General features: G+C 30.2%; 1 protein-coding gene across 1 annotated transcript in view; it reads right to left on the bottom strand.

Moving 5' to 3' along the window:
• Positions 1–5267: 5267 nt before the first annotated feature.
• LOC100214881 (protocadherin-23) overlaps positions 5268–20956 on the bottom strand; it is a 47553-nt gene continuing 31864 nt past the window's right edge. The window contains exons 9-12 of the mRNA XM_065801088.1: positions 10495–20899; positions 7554–7589; positions 6086–6144; positions 5268–5853 (exon numbers count right to left, since the gene is read on the bottom strand). Coding sequence (XP_065657160.1) covers positions 5387–5853; positions 6086–6144; positions 7554–7589; positions 10495–20899 — 10967 coding nt within the window. The 3' untranslated portion in view covers positions 5268–5386. The remainder of the gene's footprint in view (positions 5854–6085; positions 6145–7553; positions 7590–10494; positions 20900–20956) is intronic.

Raw genomic sequence — 20956 nt, 5'->3', positions numbered from 1 at the left:
AGAATCTGTGCAGTTCAGGAACCTGTGCTAAGGCACTTGATATTGAACGACAAAGCAATAAAAACAATGACACTAACGTGTAAGGCTGGTTTTGATGGTGCTACTGGCCAAAGCATTTATAAACAAGTTTTATCAGAACCCGACAATAACAGAGATTTAAAGCGTGAAGAATCATTATTTATTACTTGTCTTGTCCCATTGGATTTGACTGGATTTAACAACAGCAACGAAAAGGTGCCTATTTGGAGAAATCAAAAGTCGTCCTCCACAGCCTATTGTAGACCCATAAGATTTGCATACAAAATGGAATCCAAGGAATCTGTGATTGAAGAAGATCAGTACATTAAAAGTGAGATAAAAAGCTTGGGTATGATTTTATTAGAGGTTTGCGGATCTTCTATTGAAGTGAAATGTATTATTGAACTTACAATGATTGATGGGAAGGTTCAAACAATATTATCTGAAAAAAATAACTCATACCAATGCTGTTCAGTGTGTGGTGTCTCTCCAAAAAATATGAATAGTCTTGATATCCTTAATATAGATTATACTAACAAAGAGTTCAAATATGGTCTTTCCAGTCTTCATGCATGGATTCGATTTTTTGAGATGTTATTGCACATTGCATATAAAAAAGAAACAAGAAAGTGGCAAGCAAGATCTAAAGAACACAAAGAAAAGGCATCTGTAGCTAAACAAAAGATTCAGACTGATTTTATGTACAAAATGGGACTTGTTGTTGATTTCCCTAAAAGTGGTGGTTCTGGAACAAGTAATGATGGCAATACCTCAAGGTGTGCTTTTGCAGCATATGAACAAACAGCTGAAATTCTGGGTATTGACCAAAACCTTATATTCAGATTTTACATTATCTTGGTAACGCTCTCTTCAGGATATGAAATAGACTGCTTAAAGTTCAAGGATTATTGTTTTGACACTTTTAGACTATATGTGTCCCTTTATCCATGGTATTACATGGCTCAATCAGTTCACAAAGTATTGATACATGGACATGACATAATTAAAAGCCTTACATTACCCATCGGACTTATGTCAGAGGAAGCTCAAGAGGCTAGAAATGAAGACTTTAAATCTTATCGCGAAAATTTCAGCCGAAAAACATCCAGAAAAGCAACAAATACTGATCTTATCAATAGACTCCTAGTTTCCAGTGATCCTGTTATTTCATCATTGCGTAAATCAAAATCACACCAAACAAATCATAAAGTATTTCCTTCAGATGTTTTACAATTACTTAAACAATCATCAAACGATATTATTGTTTTATAATTTTTTGATGTAATTTAAAATTGATAACGTTTTCTTGCACTATTTTTTGCTTTTATTATTCCTAAAACATTATTTACCTAAATACTCAATTTTTATTCAATATAGGTGGGTCAAAAATCCGATAAGATATTCAAATATCAATTTACCACTTTGTAACTAAGGAAAGTATCCGGTAACTAAGCAATATAAGTATCCATAACAACTAAATTAAAAAAATTATCACTTTTGTAAGAAGTGTGATCTCATATTGGTACTCATGCCAAATTTAGTGAATATATCACTTATAAAATATCTGCAGATAACAAAAGTAGGTTGTTGCTAAGCAAAATAAAGGTATCCATAGCAACGAAATAAAAAAATATTACCTTCATAAAAAGCGCAGACATCATATTAGTACTCATACTAATTTTAGTGAATATAGCTCTAATATTAAATTAGTTATGAATTTTGTCCAGTAAAAGTGCATTCTGGCCCACTGTGCATTGATAACAATTTTTTCCAAATAAAACACTTTTCATACAGTCAATTAAAGTTCCAACTTCAGTTATCTGAAAGTATTTAAACACAAAATTTATGGATAAATGAAACTTCATTTCTGTAATATATAATCATTTAAGTTTTAATACTGTTTTTGATGTAATGTTACCTTTTTACTTAGTTTTATGTATAATAAGTTTTTGGTTTAACAATATATACAAAATTTTTACCTCTGCAACCCAATTACCTTTCAACCATTGGGGTAGGCCTGGTATTAACCGATGTTGATTTGGCATTGGCAATGCCCAACCTAATTTATGGAACTTTTGAGAATATATTTTGTTTATTAGGGTAGGCGTGATCTTAACCGACTGTAGAATTATAATGAACTTGCAAAGTTGCTTTCAACTTTTCAATATAAACTTTTTTTACTTTATCTAAAAAAGAAGATTGTTCAGATCTTTTGTGCTGTTCTTTCAGCATATGCTCTACTAACTCAATAATAGTTTCAAAAGATTCAATACAACCAGTCTCCTGGCAAAAACTTTGTGTATTTAAACCACAATTTCTTATATTCTTTTTTCCACTCAGGGTTTTTTGCTGAAAGCTCCCTTTAGTACTTGTGAATGGAACAAGCAATTCAATTGATGGTTCAACTGAAAGGTTGTTGTAAATCACTTTAACTCCATCTCCAATTTTATAGTAATGCCACAAAGTCATGAAGTTTACTTGGAACTCATAGGAGTACTAGTTGCTTATATTTTGCATTTTAGGACCGGTTAAATAAGCATTCTCAAATTTTGCTACATTAACCACACCATTTTTGTAGCCATATCCATATTTCACTGCTCTTGCGATATCTACTGCTGTTACTACGTCATTGCAAGCATATACGTAACTACTTAGTATTGTTTTAGCGGATGCACTTTCCCTATCGAATTGGTCTTTTCCATAGCAAAGCTCATTAAAGTTGTACTGTAGAAGTTTAAAGTTTTTATTTTTGCAGAGCTTGTGCATAGCTTGTGCAGCTTGTACATAAATTCAACAGAGTAGTTAGCATTATCCAATTTCGCAAAAATATTTAAAATTTCTGGCTCATCTAGGTGAAACTGATTTAGAACTGATTTCGCAATAGGGATAGCAGAGCAAACACTTGAATGTAGTGATATAAAATTGTTTGATAAATATGTTTTTTGAAAATATCATTTTTTTGGTAAAAAAAATATCTATATGCATCCTTATGCCTTTTTTTCCCAAAGTAGTCCTTCCCTAAACATCACGGGTAATATCTTCTGTGAATATTCCTTCAACCAAAATGCTGTTTTTTCATCTAGTTATTTATATGCATCATTCTTTGCCTTTTTCTGTTGTGCATCTCTTACATTCTGTGATGCTGCCTATTGATAGTTTAACATCATCACCAACATTACATCTACATTTGGAGTAGTTCTCATGTAAGGTCCACAATTATTCCGTTCAAAGCAACAACACGTAAGTAATATATTTAGTAAACATTTAATCAAAATGTCTTTAAAAAAGTAAAAAAAGTTTTTTTTAAGTGAAGTTTACAGTGAACCCAGAGCTTTAACCAAAATTGTGTCACAACCAATGCGTCAAAAAATTAGAATTTCGTTTTTGAGTTGGATTTTGCGGCTAGGCCTTCACTTCCCCATTTTTATACTTTTAGGTACTTAAATAGGTAAAGATTTATAACAACAACAAAAAAATTATGGGATATTTGCGGCTTTGAATGAAAACGAAGTCCAAAAATGACAAAAAAATCATTTTTTGCATATTTTGAAGAATGATATTTAGTCAAGGAAAAAATTTTCTTTACCAATTTTACTAATTTTCGGTCTGAACTAGCCAAAAAACAATAATCAAGTGAAATACTCATTGTAAAGTATTTAGTTTTTGCTTTTTTTTTCGAGTTTAAAAATGCCTTCAACACCATTCGGTCAATATTTCAAAAAGTTTATTCAAACTTTGACATCTACTATCCAGAGAACCAATTAATATTTTTTGAAAAATTTTTGTAATTGAGCCCCTAGTATGAATAGCAACAACATATTAAAAAATTAGCAACTTTGAAGAGGGTCACTATTGAGCTCTGTCTGATTCTTACAGAAAATCACTCTTAAGTAATTAAATGACGTCTTAAAAATTTAAAATAAGTTCCTGTTCAAAATTACATTTTTTTGTGAACGTAATAAATCTAAAGCTTAAGAAATAGGGAGAGAAAAATAAAATAAAATAGGGATCAAGCTTGTGCAATTAAGGTTTGGGTTGGTACATGAACGAACTAATTAAAATCAAGAGGTGTGTTAATCGGCTTATTTTGAGAATGGAGACAACCTTATTTGAAAGTTATCCTGTATCAAGCAAATAGCAATTTGAAGATGTGATATTACAAGATTCGATAATTTAGAAACGGAGGTTATTTTTATTTAAAAATACAAGCCAATTAGAATTCAGTGCCAGGATGTTATTTAAAAAAAAAAGATCAAATTTAAGATCTTTTTTTGTTAGGTTCCAACGTTAATCTTACCTTACAATTGTTTTTTTATCGTCTTTTGATTTTAATTAAATTTCTCAGGCAGTTTATATGTGTACTTATATTTACTCTTAGATAATAGTTTTTATTTATATTTATTATTATTAGAGAGAAACTATTGTTTAACCGATACAAATAATGCTGATTGATATTTATTTCCAATTCATCCATTATTTTAATATCTTTCATTAAAATATAAGCGAGTTAGCGAGTATTTCAAGTCTTTGAATTAAAGAAATATTTTAACTTTTATACAATTTAAAAAACAAAACAAAAATATAATCTGCTGTGCTCCAACTTTTTGCTTTACACAGCTAGAAAGCGTGGTTCAATGGGTACAACATTGATTTAGAAACTGTAGCTCAATGGGTACAACGATTTAGAAACTGAAAAAATTTGCTGAAAAAAATGAAAATGTCAATTTTCAGCTTAAAATCCACTTTATTTGTTTTAAATACTAAAATTTGTTAGAATGATTGTTTAAAATATTAAAATTTTATTGAAAAGTGAAATTGTTAAGAAAAGTTTTAATCGCCTAATTCATAAATTAATCTAATACACTTGTTTTGCAGTTTAATTCGACGTAAGAAAAAATCCCTTTAAATACTACAAAATTGATTTGAGGGGAAAAGATAATAACTTTTACTTAAGCGTTAACTTTTAAACTGCAAATCTGAGAACTAGTCGCAGAAACTTGCTTAAACTTAAATCTGCTTAAGCGAGAACAAAAATTAGTGCTTTGGAAACGAGCTTTTACATATAAATTTTATTTTAGAAATAAAAAGAACGTTGAGAAGACTACAAAACAAAACCTTAAACAGAAATCCCAAAAGGACTCCGGTTTTAAATCTCTATTTTTTTGGTCTCTCGTGCCTAGGAGCTCTAAAAATGTCGAGGAGAGGAAAACTCAAAAAAATAATAAAAAAAGTAAAAAAAAAAACTAAACTTTTGTAACAAGATTTTATTATAAATTAAAAAACACGAAGTATAATTCGTGCATTAGCTTTTTGTTTAAACAATATAATTTGTTCAATATATTTAAGTATTAAAACATAATATCTTGTTTTAACATTCAAACTCCTCTATTTTATCAAAAATATCTATCAATTGGATACCGTTTTTAAAAATATACTTTTCTTTATTTATAATAGCCTGGGCTGCATGCAGTTTTTGGTTCGAGGATATACCGTTAGCCGTATATTGCTTTGGTGAGCCATAAAACGTATTTGGTAGCGGAAAATTATTAGTCCTATATTGGTGCGGCAAACCATTATTCATTCGAGAATTACTAAGTGCTAAATCCAAAAGATTTGGTTTTTTACTTTTAATAAAACCAGTTTTACTAAAATCATTTTTTTGAATATTATTTAGTAGTTTTGAATTTTCGCTGCCGATACCATTGACTTTCGATGAAAGATCATTGCTTGAAATTGCACTTTTTAAAACCGGCCATTTTCGTGGGAACTTTGATGAATTAAAAGCGGAATGAAGAGATTCCGATGAGAAGTAAATACTTGCTTCAATCGATTCGGCTTAAAAAAATAAATACTTGTTAGAAAAAACAGCTCGTTTATACAGAAAAAGAAAATTGCATACACATTAGACTAAAAAACGGATTTAACGCGTGATCCTCTCGTGGCCTCTTCTTTTTACTTTTTACGTCATCAAAGAGTTATAAAAAAATTGTATAAGAGTATGTGCCTATGAACCCCTCCCCCAATAATCACCCTAGGTGAAGATAAAATATCAAAAATTTAAAATTACCTGGTTTTAAAAAGTACTTCAGTATATTTTGCAGTTCAACAAGGTTTTCTTTTTTTGGCCTAAAGTTAAATATATTTAATTCCATAAATATGCAGTGTTCCGAAAATATGTACACACAGTTTAATTGTATACTTGGTGTTTATGATTTAAATTTTATTTTATGAAATATTATTATCATTAAATTATTACTACATTTTAAATAATTGTAAATAACTAAACTGTTTGTGTTTATTTTGCAGATTCAACCCCTGAATACAATAATGACAGCTAGACTAAATTTCGAAAAAAAAAATTGATTCTAAAATGCTACTGTAAGTCTGAAAACGCAATTGAAATGCAAAGACAATATCAAAATAAATTTTAAAAAGAACGCGAGTTACCACCAACACTAAAAAACAACACCAAACAATCAATGAATAGAGATAAATTAGATTTACTGTTTTTTTGCATCAAGAAACCTTCATAACAAAATATACAACAGAAAGAATAATATTGTTAACAGTAATAGAAGAAGTTTTTTAACCACAGAATTTTTATTTTTACTTTCCAAAGATTTGCACGTATGATAATAGAGGAGATTAATAAAGATTTGCACGTATGATAATAGAGGAGATTAATAAAGATTTGCACGTATGATAATAGAGGAGATTAATAAAGATTTGCACGTATGATAATAGAGGAGGTTAATAAAGATTTGCACGTATGATAATAGAGGAGATTAATAAAGATTTGCACGTATGATAATAGAGGTGATTAATAAAGATTTGCACGAATGATAATAGAGGAGATTAATGGACGAATGAAGGTAGTAGAAGGAATGATTTCTTTTTTCAAACAACTTTACTGTCACCGTAATCTTGTTGAAGAGATTATCTTGGTAATAATTAAAAGAAATTTAAACAATACCGTCGCCATGTAACTTCAGTAATTTAAGAACAAAATAACCAAATATTGAATAAAATGATCAAATTTAGAGCAAGGATTATCAAATCACCGAGTTAACAATATTTGAAAAAAAAATTATGAGAAATTGAAAGTTACGTCAGACTAGCTGTTCTTATTTAAAATAAAATATTTGCTAGTTTTTCATTTTATTTTATTTTTACAATATAAATTAACGATACAGTTGTCTGTATAATTCCGAAAAAAAATTGAAAAACCTTAACTTATGCCTGAGATATGAATGTTCATAGCTTAAGTGCTTTTACCGTAAAATCGCATAAAGCGAGCTTATGCGATTTTACACTTAATAAAAATGAGAGATTTTTAAGAGAGATTTTATTAAACAAAGAGAATTTATTTATTAGAATAATTATGTTTTAGAAAAAGATGGGCTGTAAAATACTCACTATATTTCCTTCCATTAATTTATTTTTTGAGCTTTGAATTTGAAACCTGGGTCATATAATTTTTATAAAAACATAGATAACTAAATAAAAAAATTAAAATTCAAAAACATATTTTTTACCTTTTCTTAAGCATGCTGTTTAAAATCTTTTTTTTTCTAAATAAAAAAAGAATTTAAAAAAAAAAAAAAAAAAAAAAGAAAAAATATATAAAAAATTAAAAAAATAGTTTTTGTAACCAGAAAAATAGAAAAAGTAAAAAGTTAATAATTTAAGTTAATTAATATTTAGGATTTTTTAAGATTTTTAATAATCAATGAAATTAATGTCTCAAAAAAAGAATATTATCAGCTACGTAAAAAGAAGGTCTAAAGTATCATAAAGTAACAAAATTTTAGTCAATAGACCGAATCCTATTCATATTTTGTAATTATTTCGGCCTTATTTTATTCTTTTAGTTATTGAAAGATTTTTTTTAAACTAAAATTTAAATGAAATTCCCTGGCTTGATTCCTCCTCGATAATCCTAAAATTACAATTCATTACATTCAGCTCCAGCTGCAAAAAATGGTAGGATGGCCATATTCATATCTTATTGTACTCAGCTTTGATTAATATCTAGCCTGGATTACTATAAGTGGATGAAATTAAGCCATACATGTGAAATATTCATATTAGTATATTTGTAAAATATTATCCACTATAGGAATACTCTAAGTAAAAAGAAAGCAACTAAAATAAAAGCATTTAAAAAATGAATGATTTGCATTGTTTTAGAATAAAAACGATTTGCATTGTTTTAGAATAAAAATGATTTGCATTGTTTTAGAATAAAAATGATTTGCATTGTTTTAGAATAAAAAAGATTTGCATTGTTTTAGAATAAAAATGATTTGCATTGTTTTAGAATAAAAATGATTTGCATTGTTTTAGAATAAAAATGATTTGCATTGTTTTAGAATAAAAATGATTTGCATTGTTTTAGAATAAAAATGATTTGCATTGTTTTAGAATAAAAATGATTTGCATTGTTTTAGAATAAAAATGATTTGCATTGTTTTAGAATAAAAATGATTTGCATTGTTTTAGAATAAAAATGATTTGCATTGTTTTAGAATAAAAATGATTTGCATTGTTTTAGAATAAAAATGATTTGCATTGTTTTAAAATAAAAATGATTTGCATTGTTTTAGAATAAAAATGATTTGCATTGTTGTAGAATAAAAATGATTTGCATTGTTTTAGAATAAAAAAGATTTGCATTGTTTTAGAACAAAAAAGATTTGCATTGTTTTAGAATAAAAATGATTTGCATTGTTTTAGAATAAAATTTCGGAAAACCAGAAGTAAAAAATAATATTGATGATTAAGTCAATTAATCCAACAATAGAATAATAATATTTAACAAAAAACAACAACAACAATAAATAACACAATAAAACAACAACCTGAAATAATAGACAACACAAAATAATAACAATAAAATACAAATTATGTCATGCAACTTTTCGACTGTTTTTTCCACCTACTCCTCTTGTCACAATTTTATAACTCTTTATTACAAGTCCTGTATGAGTCATCAAAAACGGCTAATCCCTCCCCCCATCCCCCTTAGAGTGTGACATAATTTATAGACGACCCATTTTAGAGTTTTCCCACAAGTAAACATTTTACGTAATGCAAAGACATATTTTTAAAATGTTGCCATTATGAGAGGATAAAAAAAGTAAAGAAACTTTGTTTAAAGATTTGACTTTAGTATGCTTAATGTGGCTTAATAATTATCTTTTATAAAAGATAAAGATTATTTTATTACTTTTCATTCTTTTTCAATTTCTAAACCTAAGTTTAATAGCTTAAGTATATTGTGTAAAAAAATGTTTTTTTACACAATATACTTTTTTCTCAATAAAAATAAATTAATTAGTTGTAATTCCAAAAGTTATTTAAATTTAACATTGCATTTTCAGCTGAATAGTTATAAGTTAGTCCTTATCATCATACAAAGTTCTAGTAATTCATACAAAGTTTAGCCATCAGTTGAAAAAAACTTACAAAGTTTGGTATTAAACTTAGTAATACATTAGCATTAACACAAGTTGGTGCCATCATTGTAAAAAAATATTAAATTAAATAGAATTAAAAACTAACTTTGCATCAATTTACTTTTTTAAATAATGTATTCAATAAGCTAGTCAATAAATGTCAGCAATGTATTCAATAACCCAGCAATGTATTCAATAAACCAGCAATGTATTCAATAAGCCAGCAATGTTTTCAATAATCAATAACCAATGTATTCGTTAAGCTAGCCAAGGTTTCCACAAAAAATGCATTGGAAGCAATAGGGTGTGAAGATTTATATAATGAAAAGAACTTTTCTATATTGTTAAATTTGATTCAAATATTTAAGTTAACAGGATTGGAAGAAGAAGGACTGAGCAAAACCACTTCAACTTTACTTGGAATACTTACTTTACTTTACTCAGTCATAACACTGATCTGTAAAAGGATCTTTTACCACATCAGAGATTTGTATCTCAACAGATTGCTGATTAGTGTATGGTAACATTTCGATGACCTTTTATAACTTCAGAAAGATACTGTCTGTCTGATCATGCTAAAATAACTTTTGTCAGACTTTTTGCTTATCAAAAAATACAGTAATCAATAAGAAAGGTTTGATATTCCTAAAATGCTCATGTCTTTCAGAAAATAAATATCAAATAATAATAAAAGAAAAAAACTAAGTCTGCCAGTTTTAACAAAAAGTTAGTTGTAGGCCTAATAAATTAAATACAGTTATAAATTGGCATTATGTTCCAAAAACATAATTCAAAAATGGAGATTATAAGATTTTTAATTTTGTAGGCTTCTCCCTATTTTTTATTAAACTTTTTTTAGAAAATTCACAAGTGTCAATATATAAGTACAATATGTATCATATAACTCATATTATTAGGTAATAGACAAAGAAATAATGGTGTCTGATCATAATAAACAGACCCTCCCACAACATGTTCCATAAATGATTATGCTTTAATAGTAAAATAATAAAACTACCTTAAATGTTTGAAGCACAACAACAATGAAACAAAAGCAAGAACTAGAAAAGCCACGATAACAACTACAATCCAGTTATTTTTCACAAAAAAACTTGAATAATAAAATCTTGGTGTTTGATTGTGCAAGTTGATTGGCTCCACTTTAACAAGCAAAGTAAAACCATCTGATTGCTTTTTACCAGTGCTTTGAATAGTAATATTATATAAACTAATAAGAGAAAAGTTCAACTGTCCAATTAAAAAAAGTCTACCATATTTATCGAGTAAAAAGATATCATTGTAAGTTGTGAGAGTATAATATAGCTTGTGATTTATAGGTGAACTTATTGTATCAAACGCTGGAATTCGGGCAATCATTTGACCTACTAGAGTGTTTTCCTGAACAGTTATAATGTATTTTTTAACAGAATAAAATGGTTCACTGATATTATTTTCAAGAATATTTATTGAGATGTAGGCTAAACCACAAAGTCTCCTTTGAAAAGGACTAGCACAAGCCATAACTAATATGTGAAACTCATTTGAATTCTCATAATCTAACAATACATTTGTCATTAACCATTTATCACTGTTAACATAGAAAGCAGAGTTTTCATAATTACCTATAGCATTGATATCATAAATTAATTCAACATTTTCAAATTTTGAATTGAGTTCAAGTTTAACTATACGTAAGTCTTTTTTTGTGTTTTTAAACATCCTTGTATAAATACTTGCATTGTAAATATATCTATCAAACAAAGAGAATGAATGACTTAGTTCATCTACAAAAGAAATAATCACTTTAGCACATTTTTCACTTTCTAGACCTCCTTCATCAGTAACTGAAATAATTAACTCATAAGTTTGATCAATATTAATATTTCGGTGTAAAAATATTGCATTCTCATTTAAAATGAAATAATCCATTATGTTTCCTGAAACTATTTTGTACTCAAGTTTATTATATTTCTCAGAATCCTTATCAGTTGCTGCAAGTCTTAGCAATAGAGTTCCTGGTTTGGTATCTAAACTAATTTTGATTTCATACAAATATTCAGAGAATTCCGGTTTATTATCATTTTTATCAATCACATTAACTTTCACCTCTTGATAAGACATATACAAACTGTCTTCAACAAAAACTAAAAAGTAATATTCTTGGAATTTTTCAAAATCAATAAAATCAGCTGTAAGTAAATCACCTGTGCTACTGTTTATTTTAAAAAAATGTTTTTTTGAAAAAGTAACTACTCTGTAAACAAGTTTGGAATTTTTATCAGAATCAAAAGCTTTTACAGTTCCAACCAAAGTACCTATAGGGCAATTCTCATCTATTTCAAATGTTATACTAGAGTTTAAAAAAAAGGGCGGACCCTTATTATTAAAAGAATCGATTGAAACCAATGTTGTTTTTGTGTCAGGCTTAATTGTAAGAAACAATTTAACGAATGAAAATAAAATTGGCACACCATTATCAGTTGCCTCAACAGTGATATTAAAAGTTTTATCTACAAAAAACCTTAAATCGTGAAGCAAAAAAATCTTTCCAGTGTCTTTGTCAATTGAAAATACATCGGTGTAATTCCAAAGGGTGTAAAAAATTTCACCATTGTTCAACATATCAGAATCTGTTGCTGTAACTTGAGCAATCATGCTACCTATTGGAGTGCTTTCTAAAACAACTACTTCAATATTTTCCAAAGAAAATTTTGGTGCATTGTCATTCATATCAACCACATTAATAAAAACATAGGCAAGTCCACATAACTCATACTTCATATAATTGGCACACACAGTTATTAAAATGTAGAAATCCTTTGTTTTTTCATAATCTACAGTTGCATTAATAGTCACCCATCCCATGCTACTGACATAAAAGTCAGAACTTTTATATTTTCCATAAGTAACAAATTTGTATGTCATTGGAAATTTTCTTAACTTTTTATTGAATTTAAGTTTTAAAATTTGGGATTCTTCATTTACTTTTTCCAATATGCGAACCTTATAAATAAACTTATCCAGTAATGAAATGGAATTAAAACTCTCAGTATTAACACGGATAGTGACATGGGCATTACGATTAGATTTTCTTCCACCACTGTCAGATACTGAAACATGCAATAAAAATATATCAGCATAATTTAAAGGACACATCAAGATAACTTTATTGATTTCTATACCAAAGCAATTTAAATCATTGCCAGATGTTATTACAAATGTTAATTTTTGGGATAACACAGAATCTTTATCGATGGCTTTCAACATTACTAACTCAGTACCAATTGAGGTTTCATTGTCAATATTTGAAAAATAATCATATTCCAAAAATTCTGGATTATTATCATTTTCATCAATTACAATAATTTTAATTCGTCGAAATGTTGAATAAAAACCTGCATGAACACTAATAATAACATTATGTTCTTGAATATGCTCATAATCAATTACAGATGCAGTTACTAATTCTCCAGAAAATTTATTTATTGTAAAAAATACCATATCTTCACTAAATTCAATTAAATCAAAAGTAAGACTTTGATTTAAATCAAAAACAAATCCTTCTATTCTAGTAAGAAAAGTGCCAATTGGTGAGTTTTCTGGCAAATAAAGTTTTGATGTAAAATTTATAAAAATTTCAGGATGATGAGAATTTTCTTGCAAATCACAATTTGAAACTAATTTAGGTAAAACATTTATTGAAACAGTACAGTTGGATCGTAAAGAAGGCGTTCCATGATCATAAGATTCAACTATAAGCTTATACACTTCATGCAACTTAGAGTTAAGACTTTCAGCTAAATAAACTTTACCGGATGATTTGTCTATTCTAAATGTATTCTGAAAATTTAATAAAGAGTAGGATACCAATCCATTTTCATTTCCATCTATATCCTTTGCTATTACAATCATAATCATATCACCAATATAAATATTTTCATAAATAGAAACATTATAAATGTCATGCAAGAACTGAGGATAATTGTCATTTATATCAGTCACATTTACAGCAACATACGCCATGCTGCATAATCTTCCGCTCTTGACTTGAATGCATGCACTAATCAAAACGTGAAACTCAATAACTGTTTCATAATCAATGGTTGCATTGGTCATCAGTATTCCATCGCTATTCACATAAAACTCAGAGCTACTAAACTTTCCTAATGTGTCAACTTCATATGTTAAAGAAAACAATTTTACTCCAGAGTTTATACTAAGATGAATGACTTCACGCTCTCCACGAAACGCTTCCACAAGTGCGACACTGTAAACTGATGCATCAAAAATTGAATAAGAACCTGTGTGTTGTTCTATAAACTGAACAAGAATTTGCGCTTCTTTTTCACACTTAAGACCTCCACCGTCCCTCAATTCAACTGTAAGTATAAAATTTTGTTCAGCTGGAACTTTCCTATGTAAAACTAGGTCATTTTGCATCATCTCAAATGTTTTTGGAATGTTTCCCGACGTTATGCTAAAGTGTAACTCGCCAAACATACCAGAATCTTTATCAACTGCTTTTAGGCTCAGTAAATGAGTGCCTGGAAGAGTGTCTAAAGTAACGTTGACAACATAAATGTATTCCAAATACTCTGGCAGGTTGTCATTTACGTCTAAAACAACAACTTTGATATGTTTAAACGATGTATGCAACCCATCATGCACACTAACTAAAAGATTGTGTTCTTTGGTCTTTTCAAAATCCAATTCTTTGACAGTCACTATGATTCCTGTTTTCTGGTTTATGCTAAAAAAGGGTGCATCATTTAGCATTTCAACTAAACTAAAAGAAAGCTTTGCGTTTTCGTCAGCATCAACAGCACTCATTTTTGTCACTAAAGTACCAATAAACGAATTTTCAGAAACTTCAAACTTTGTTTCTTTGTTCGTAAACTGAGGCGCTCTTTTGTTTTCAGAAACCTTTGCGCCTGCGATATCAGTCAATTTTAACAAAATACTAACCACTACTGTACAATAACTAGATAAAGATGGAAAACCTTGGTCAGTCGCCATCACTTTTAAAACATACTCCGTATTTTCAGAATAGCTCAATTTCTTGATTAATATTACAACTCCTGTCAACTTATCAATGGAAAAAGTATCTTCATGGTTTAATAAAGAATAATAAACTTCACCATTTTTCATTGAATCTTTGTCAGATGCACTTACTTGTGTTACACTGTCACCAGTAGGCGTGTCCTCATATATACTGATGGCAAGCGTTTCTTCCATAAATTTTGGATAGTTATCATTTATGTCAGTCACTCTTACAGCAACATACGCCATGCTGCATAATCTTCCGCTCTTGACTTGAATGCATGCACTAATCAAAACGTGAAACTCAATAACTGTTTCATAATCAATGGTTGCATTGGTCATCAGTATTCCATCGCTATTCACATAAAACTCAGAGCTACTAAACTTTCCTAATGTGTCAACTTCATATGTTAAAGAAAACAATTTTACTCCAGAGTTTATACTAAGATGAATGACTTCACGCTCTCCACGAAACGCTTCCACAAGTGCGACATTGTAAACTGATGCATCAAAAATTGAATAAGAACCTGTGTGTTGTTCTATAAACTGAACAAGAATTTGCGCTTCTTTTTCACACTTAAGACCTCCACCGTCCCTCAATTCAACTGTAAGTACAAAATTTTGTTCAGCTGGAACTTTCCTATGTAAAACTAGGTCATTTTGCATCATCTCAAATGTTTTTGGAATGTTTCCCGACGTTATGCTAAAGTGTAACTCGCCAAACATACCAGAATCTTTATCAACTGCTTTTAGGCTCAGTAAATGAGTGCCTGGAAGAGTGTCTAAAGTAACGTTGACAACATAAATGTATTCCAAATACTCTGGCAGGTTGTCATTTACGTCTAAAACAACAACTTTGATATGTTTAAACGATGTATGCAACCCATCATGCACACTAACTAAAAGATTGTGTTCTTTGGTCTTTTCAAAATCCAATTCTTTGACAGTCACTATGATTCCTGTTTTCTGGTTTATGCTAAAAAAGGGTGCATCATTTAGCATTTCAACTAAACTAAAAGAAAGCTTTGCGTTTTCGTCAGCATCAACAGCACTCATTTTTGTCACTAAAGTACCAATAAACGAATTTTCAGAAACTTCAAACTTTGTTTCTTTGTTCGTAAACTGAGGCGCTCTTTTGTTTTCAGAAACCTTTGCGCCTGCGATATCAGTCAATTTTAACAAAATACTAACCACTACTGTACAATAACTAGATAAAGATGGAAAACCTTGGTCAGTCGCCATCACTTTTAAAACATACTCCGTATTTTCAGAATAGCTCAATTTCTTGATTAATATTACAACTCCTGTCAACTTATCAATGGAAAAAGTATCTTCATGGTTTAATAAAGAATAATAAACTTCACCATTTTTCATTGAATCTTTGTCAGATGCACTTACTTGTGTTACACTGTCACCAGTAGGCGTGTCCTCATATATACTGATGGCAAGCGTTTCTTCCATAAATTTTGGATAGTTATCATTTATGTCAGTCACTCTTACAGCAACATACGCCATGCTGCATAATCTTCCGCTCTTGACTTGAATGCATGCACTAATCAAAACGTGAAACTCAATAACTGTTTCATAATCAATGGTTGCATTGGTCATCAGTATTCCATCGCTATTCACATAAAACTCAGAGCTACTAAACTTTCCTAATGTGTCAACTTCATATGTTAAAGAAAACAATTTTACTCCAGAGTTTATACTAAGATGAATGACTTCACGCTCTCCACGAAACGCTTCCACAAGTGCGACACTGTAAACTGATGCATCAAAAATTGAATAAGAACCTGTGTGTTGTTCTATAAACTGAACAAGAATTTGCGCTTCTTTTTCACACTTAAGACCTCCACCGTCCCTCAATTCAACTGTAAGTATAAAATTTTGTTCAGCTGGAACTTTCCTATGTAAAACTAGGTCATTTTGCATCATCTCAAATGTTTTTGGAATGTTTCCCGACGTTATGCTAAAGTGTAACTCGCCAAACATACCAGAATCTTTATCAACTGCTTTTAGGCTCAGTAAATGAGTGCCTGGAAGAGTGTCTAAAGTAACGTTGACAACATAAATGTATTCCAAATACTCTGGCAGGTTGTCATTTACGTCTAAAACAACAACTTTGATATGTTTAAACGATGTATGCAACCCATCATGCACACTAACTAAAAGATTGTGTTCTTTGGTCTTTTCAAAATCCAATTCTTTGACAGTCACTATGATTCCTGTTTTCTGGTTTATGCTAAAAAAGGGTGCATCATTTAGCATTTCAACTAAACTAAAAGAAAGCTTTGCGTTTTCGTCAGCATCAACAGCACTCATTTTTGTCACTAAAGTACCAATAAACGAATTTTCAGAAACTTCAAACTTTGTTTCTTTGTTCGTAAACTGAGGCGCTCTTTTGTTTTCAGAAACCTTTGCGCCTGCGATATCAGTCAATTTTAACAAAATACTAACCACTACTGTACAATAACTAGATAAAGATGGAAAACCTTGGTCAGTCGCCATCACTTTTAAAACATACTCCGTATTTTCAGAATAGCTCAATTTCTTGATTAATATTACAACTCCTGTCAACTTATCAATGGAAAAAGTATCTTCATGGTTTAATAAAGAATAATAAACTTCACCATTTTTCATTGAATCTTTGTCAGATGCACTTACTTGTGTTACACTGTCACCAGTAGGCGTGTCCTCATATATACTGATGGCAAGCGTTTCTTCCATAAATTTTGGATAGTTATCATTTATGTCAGTCACTCTTACAGCAACATACGCCATGCTGCATAATCTTCCGCTCTTGACTTGAATGCATGCACTAATCAAAACGTGAAACTCAATAACTGTTTCATAATCAATGGTTGCATTGGTCATCAGTATTCCATCGCTATTCACATAAAACTCAGAGCTACTAAACTTTCCTAATGTGTCAACTTCATATGTTAAAGAAAACAATTTTACTCCAGAGTTTATACTAAGATGAATGACTTCACGCTCTCCACGAAACGCTTCCACAAGTGCGACACTGTAAACTGATGCATCAAAAATTGAATAAGAACCTGTGTGTTGTTCTATAAACTGAACAAGAATTTGCGCTTCTTTTTCACACTTAAGACCTCCACCGTCCCTCAATTCAACTGTAAGTACAAAATTTTGTTCAGCTGGAACTTTCCTATGTAAAACTAGGTCATTTTGCATCATCTCAAATGTTTTTGGAATGTTTCCCGACGTTATGCTAAAGTGTAACTCGCCAAACATACCAGAATCTTTATCAACTGCTTTTAGGCTCAGTAAATGAGTGCCTGGAAGAGTGTCTAAAGTAACGTTGACAACATAAATGTATTCCAAATACTCTGGCAGGTTGTCATTTACGTCTAAAACAACAACTTTGATATGTTTAAACGATGTATGCAACCCATCATGCACACTAACTAAAAGATTGTGTTCTTTGGTCTTTTCAAAATCCAATTCTTTGACAGTCACTATGATTCCTGTTTTCTGGTTTATGCTAAAAAAGGGTGCATCATTTAGCATTTCAACTAAACTAAAAGAAAGCTTTGCGTTTTCGTCAGCATCAACAGCACTCATTTTTGTCACTAAAGTACCAATAAACGAATTTTCAGAAACTTCAAACTTTGTTTCTTTGTTCGTAAACTGAGGCGCTCTTTTGTTTTCAGAAACCTTTGCGCCTGCGATATCAGTCAATTTTAACAAAATACTAACCACTACTGTACAATAACTAGATAAAGATGGAAAACCTTGGTCAGTCGCCATCACTTTTAAAACATACTCCGTATTTTCAGAATAGCTCAATTTCTTGATTAATATTACAACTCCTGTCAACTTATCAATGGAAAAAGTATCTTCATGGTTTAATAAAGAATAATAAACTTCACCATTTTTCATTGAATCTTTGTCAGATGCACTTACTTGTGTTACACTGTCACCAGTAGGCGTGTCCTCATATATACTGATGGCAAGCGTTTCTTCCATAAATTTTGGATAGTTATCATTTATGTCAGTCACTCTTACAGCAACATACGCCATGCTGCATAATCTTCCGCTCTTGACTTGAATGCATGCACTAATCAAAACGTGAAACTCAATAACTGTTTCATAATCAATGGTTGCATTGGTCATCAGTATTCCATCGCTATTCACATAAAACTCAGAGCTACTAAACTTTCCTAATGTGTCAACTTCATATGTTAAAGAAAACAATTTTACTCCAGAGTTTATACTAAGATGAATGACTTCACGCTCTCCACGAAACGCTTCCACAAGTGCGACACTGTAAACTGATGCATCAAAAATTGAATAAGAACCTGTGTGTTGTTCTATAAACTGAACAAGAATTTGCGCTTCTTTTTCACACTTAAGACCTCCACCGTCCCTCAATTCAACTGTAAGTATAAAATTTTGTTCAGCTGGAACTTTCCTATGTAAAACTAGGTCATTTTGCATCATCTCAAATGTTTTTGGAATGTTTCCCGACGTTATGCTAAAGTGTAACTCGCCAAACATACCAGAATCTTTATCAACTGCTTTTAGGCTCAGTAAATGAGTGCCTGGAAGAGTGTCTAAAGTAACGTTGACAACATAAATGTATTCCAAATACTCTGGCAGGTTGTCATTTACGTCTAAAACAACAACTTTGATATGTTTAAACGATGTATGCAACCCATCATGCACACTAACTAAAAGATTGTGTTCTTTGGTCTTTTCAAAATCCAATTCTTTGACAGTCACTATGATTCCTGTTTTCTGGTTTATGCTAAAAAAGGGTGCATCATTTAGCATTTCAACTAAACTAAAAGAAAGCTTTGCGTTTTCGTCAGCATCAACAGCACTCATTTTTGTCACTAAAGTACCAATAAACGAATTTTCAGAAACTTCAAACTTTGTTTCTTTGTTCGTAAACTGAGGCGCTCTTTTGTTTTCAGAAACCTTTGCGCCTGCGATATCAGTCAATTTTAACAAAATACTAACCACTACTGTACAATAACTAGATAAAGATGGAAAACCTTGGTCAGTCGCCATCACTTTTAAAACATACTCCGTATTTTCAGAATAGCTCAATTTCTTGATTAATATTACAACTCCTGTCAACTTATCAATGGAAAAAGTATCTTCATGGTTTAATAAAGAATAATAAACTTCACCATTTTTCATTGAATCTTTGTCAGATGCACTTACTTGTGTTACACTGTCACCAGTAGGCGTGTCCTCATATATACTGATGGCAAGCGTTTCTTCCATAAATTTTGGATAGTTATCATTTATGTCAGTCACTCTTACAGCAACATACGCCATGCTGCATAATCTTCCGCTCTTGACTTGAATGCATGCACTAATCAAAACGTGAAACTCAATAACTGTTTCATAATCAATGGTTGCATTGGTCATCAGTATTCCATCGCTATTCACATAAAACTCAGAGCTACTAAACTTTCCTAATGTGTCAACTTCATATGTTAAAGAAAACAATTTTACTCCAGAGTTTATACTAAGATGAATGACTTCACGCTCTCCACGAAACGCTTCCACAAGTGCGACACTGTAAACTGATGCATCAAAAATTGAATAAGAACCTGTGTGTTGTTCTATAAACTGAACAAGAATTTGCGCTTCTTTTTCACACTTAAGACCTCCACCGTCCCTCAATTCAACTGTAAGTACAAAATTTTGTTCAGCTGGAACTTTCCTATGTAAAACTAGGTCATTTTGCATCATCTCAAATGTTTTTGGAATGTTTCCCGACGTTATGCTAAAGTGTAACTCGCCAAACATACCAGAATCTTTATCAACTGCTTTTAGGCTCAGTAAATGAGTGCCTGGAAGAGTGTCTAAAGTAACGTTGACAACATAAATGTATTCCAAATACTCTGGCAGGTTGTCATTTACGTCTAAAACAACAACTTTGATATGTTTAAACGATGTATGCAACCCATCATGCACACTAACTAAAAGATTGTGAGCTTGAATTTTCTCAAAATCTAACTCTTTATCTATAATTATGTTCCCAGTGTTTGGAATAATTTTAAATAATTGTTGGTCATTTTCACCTGAGGTTATATGAAAAGTAAAATTTGAGTTACCATCTTCGTCTTCAACTTTAATACTTGTTAGTCGACTTCCTATTTTAATATTCTCTTTAATAAAAAATACTGTTGTTTTATCTGTAAAGGTTGGTTTATTATCATTTTCATTAGTAATGTAAACCATTATATCTTTTTCTTCTATTTGAACTGCTTTATCATGAAGAAATGTAGCTAAAATTTTTAGTTTATAAAACCGTTTTGATTCATAATCTAATGTCCCATTTAAGTATAATGATGAAAAGTCATTTGTCTCTTCTGGAAATAGGTAGAACTTTTGATCACCTAAAAATAGAATCATTTAAAATAATAACAGCAAATTTAAAAAAATATTAAAAGATT

The sequence above is a fragment of the Hydra vulgaris genome, chromosome 07 (genome assembly GCF_038396675.1).
Source record: "Hydra vulgaris chromosome 07, alternate assembly HydraT2T_AEP".
NCBI lineage: Eukaryota > Metazoa > Cnidaria > Hydrozoa > Anthoathecata > Hydridae > Hydra > Hydra vulgaris.
Note: the sequence above shows the minus strand (reverse complement) of the source record. Positions and strands in the feature narration are given on the sequence as shown.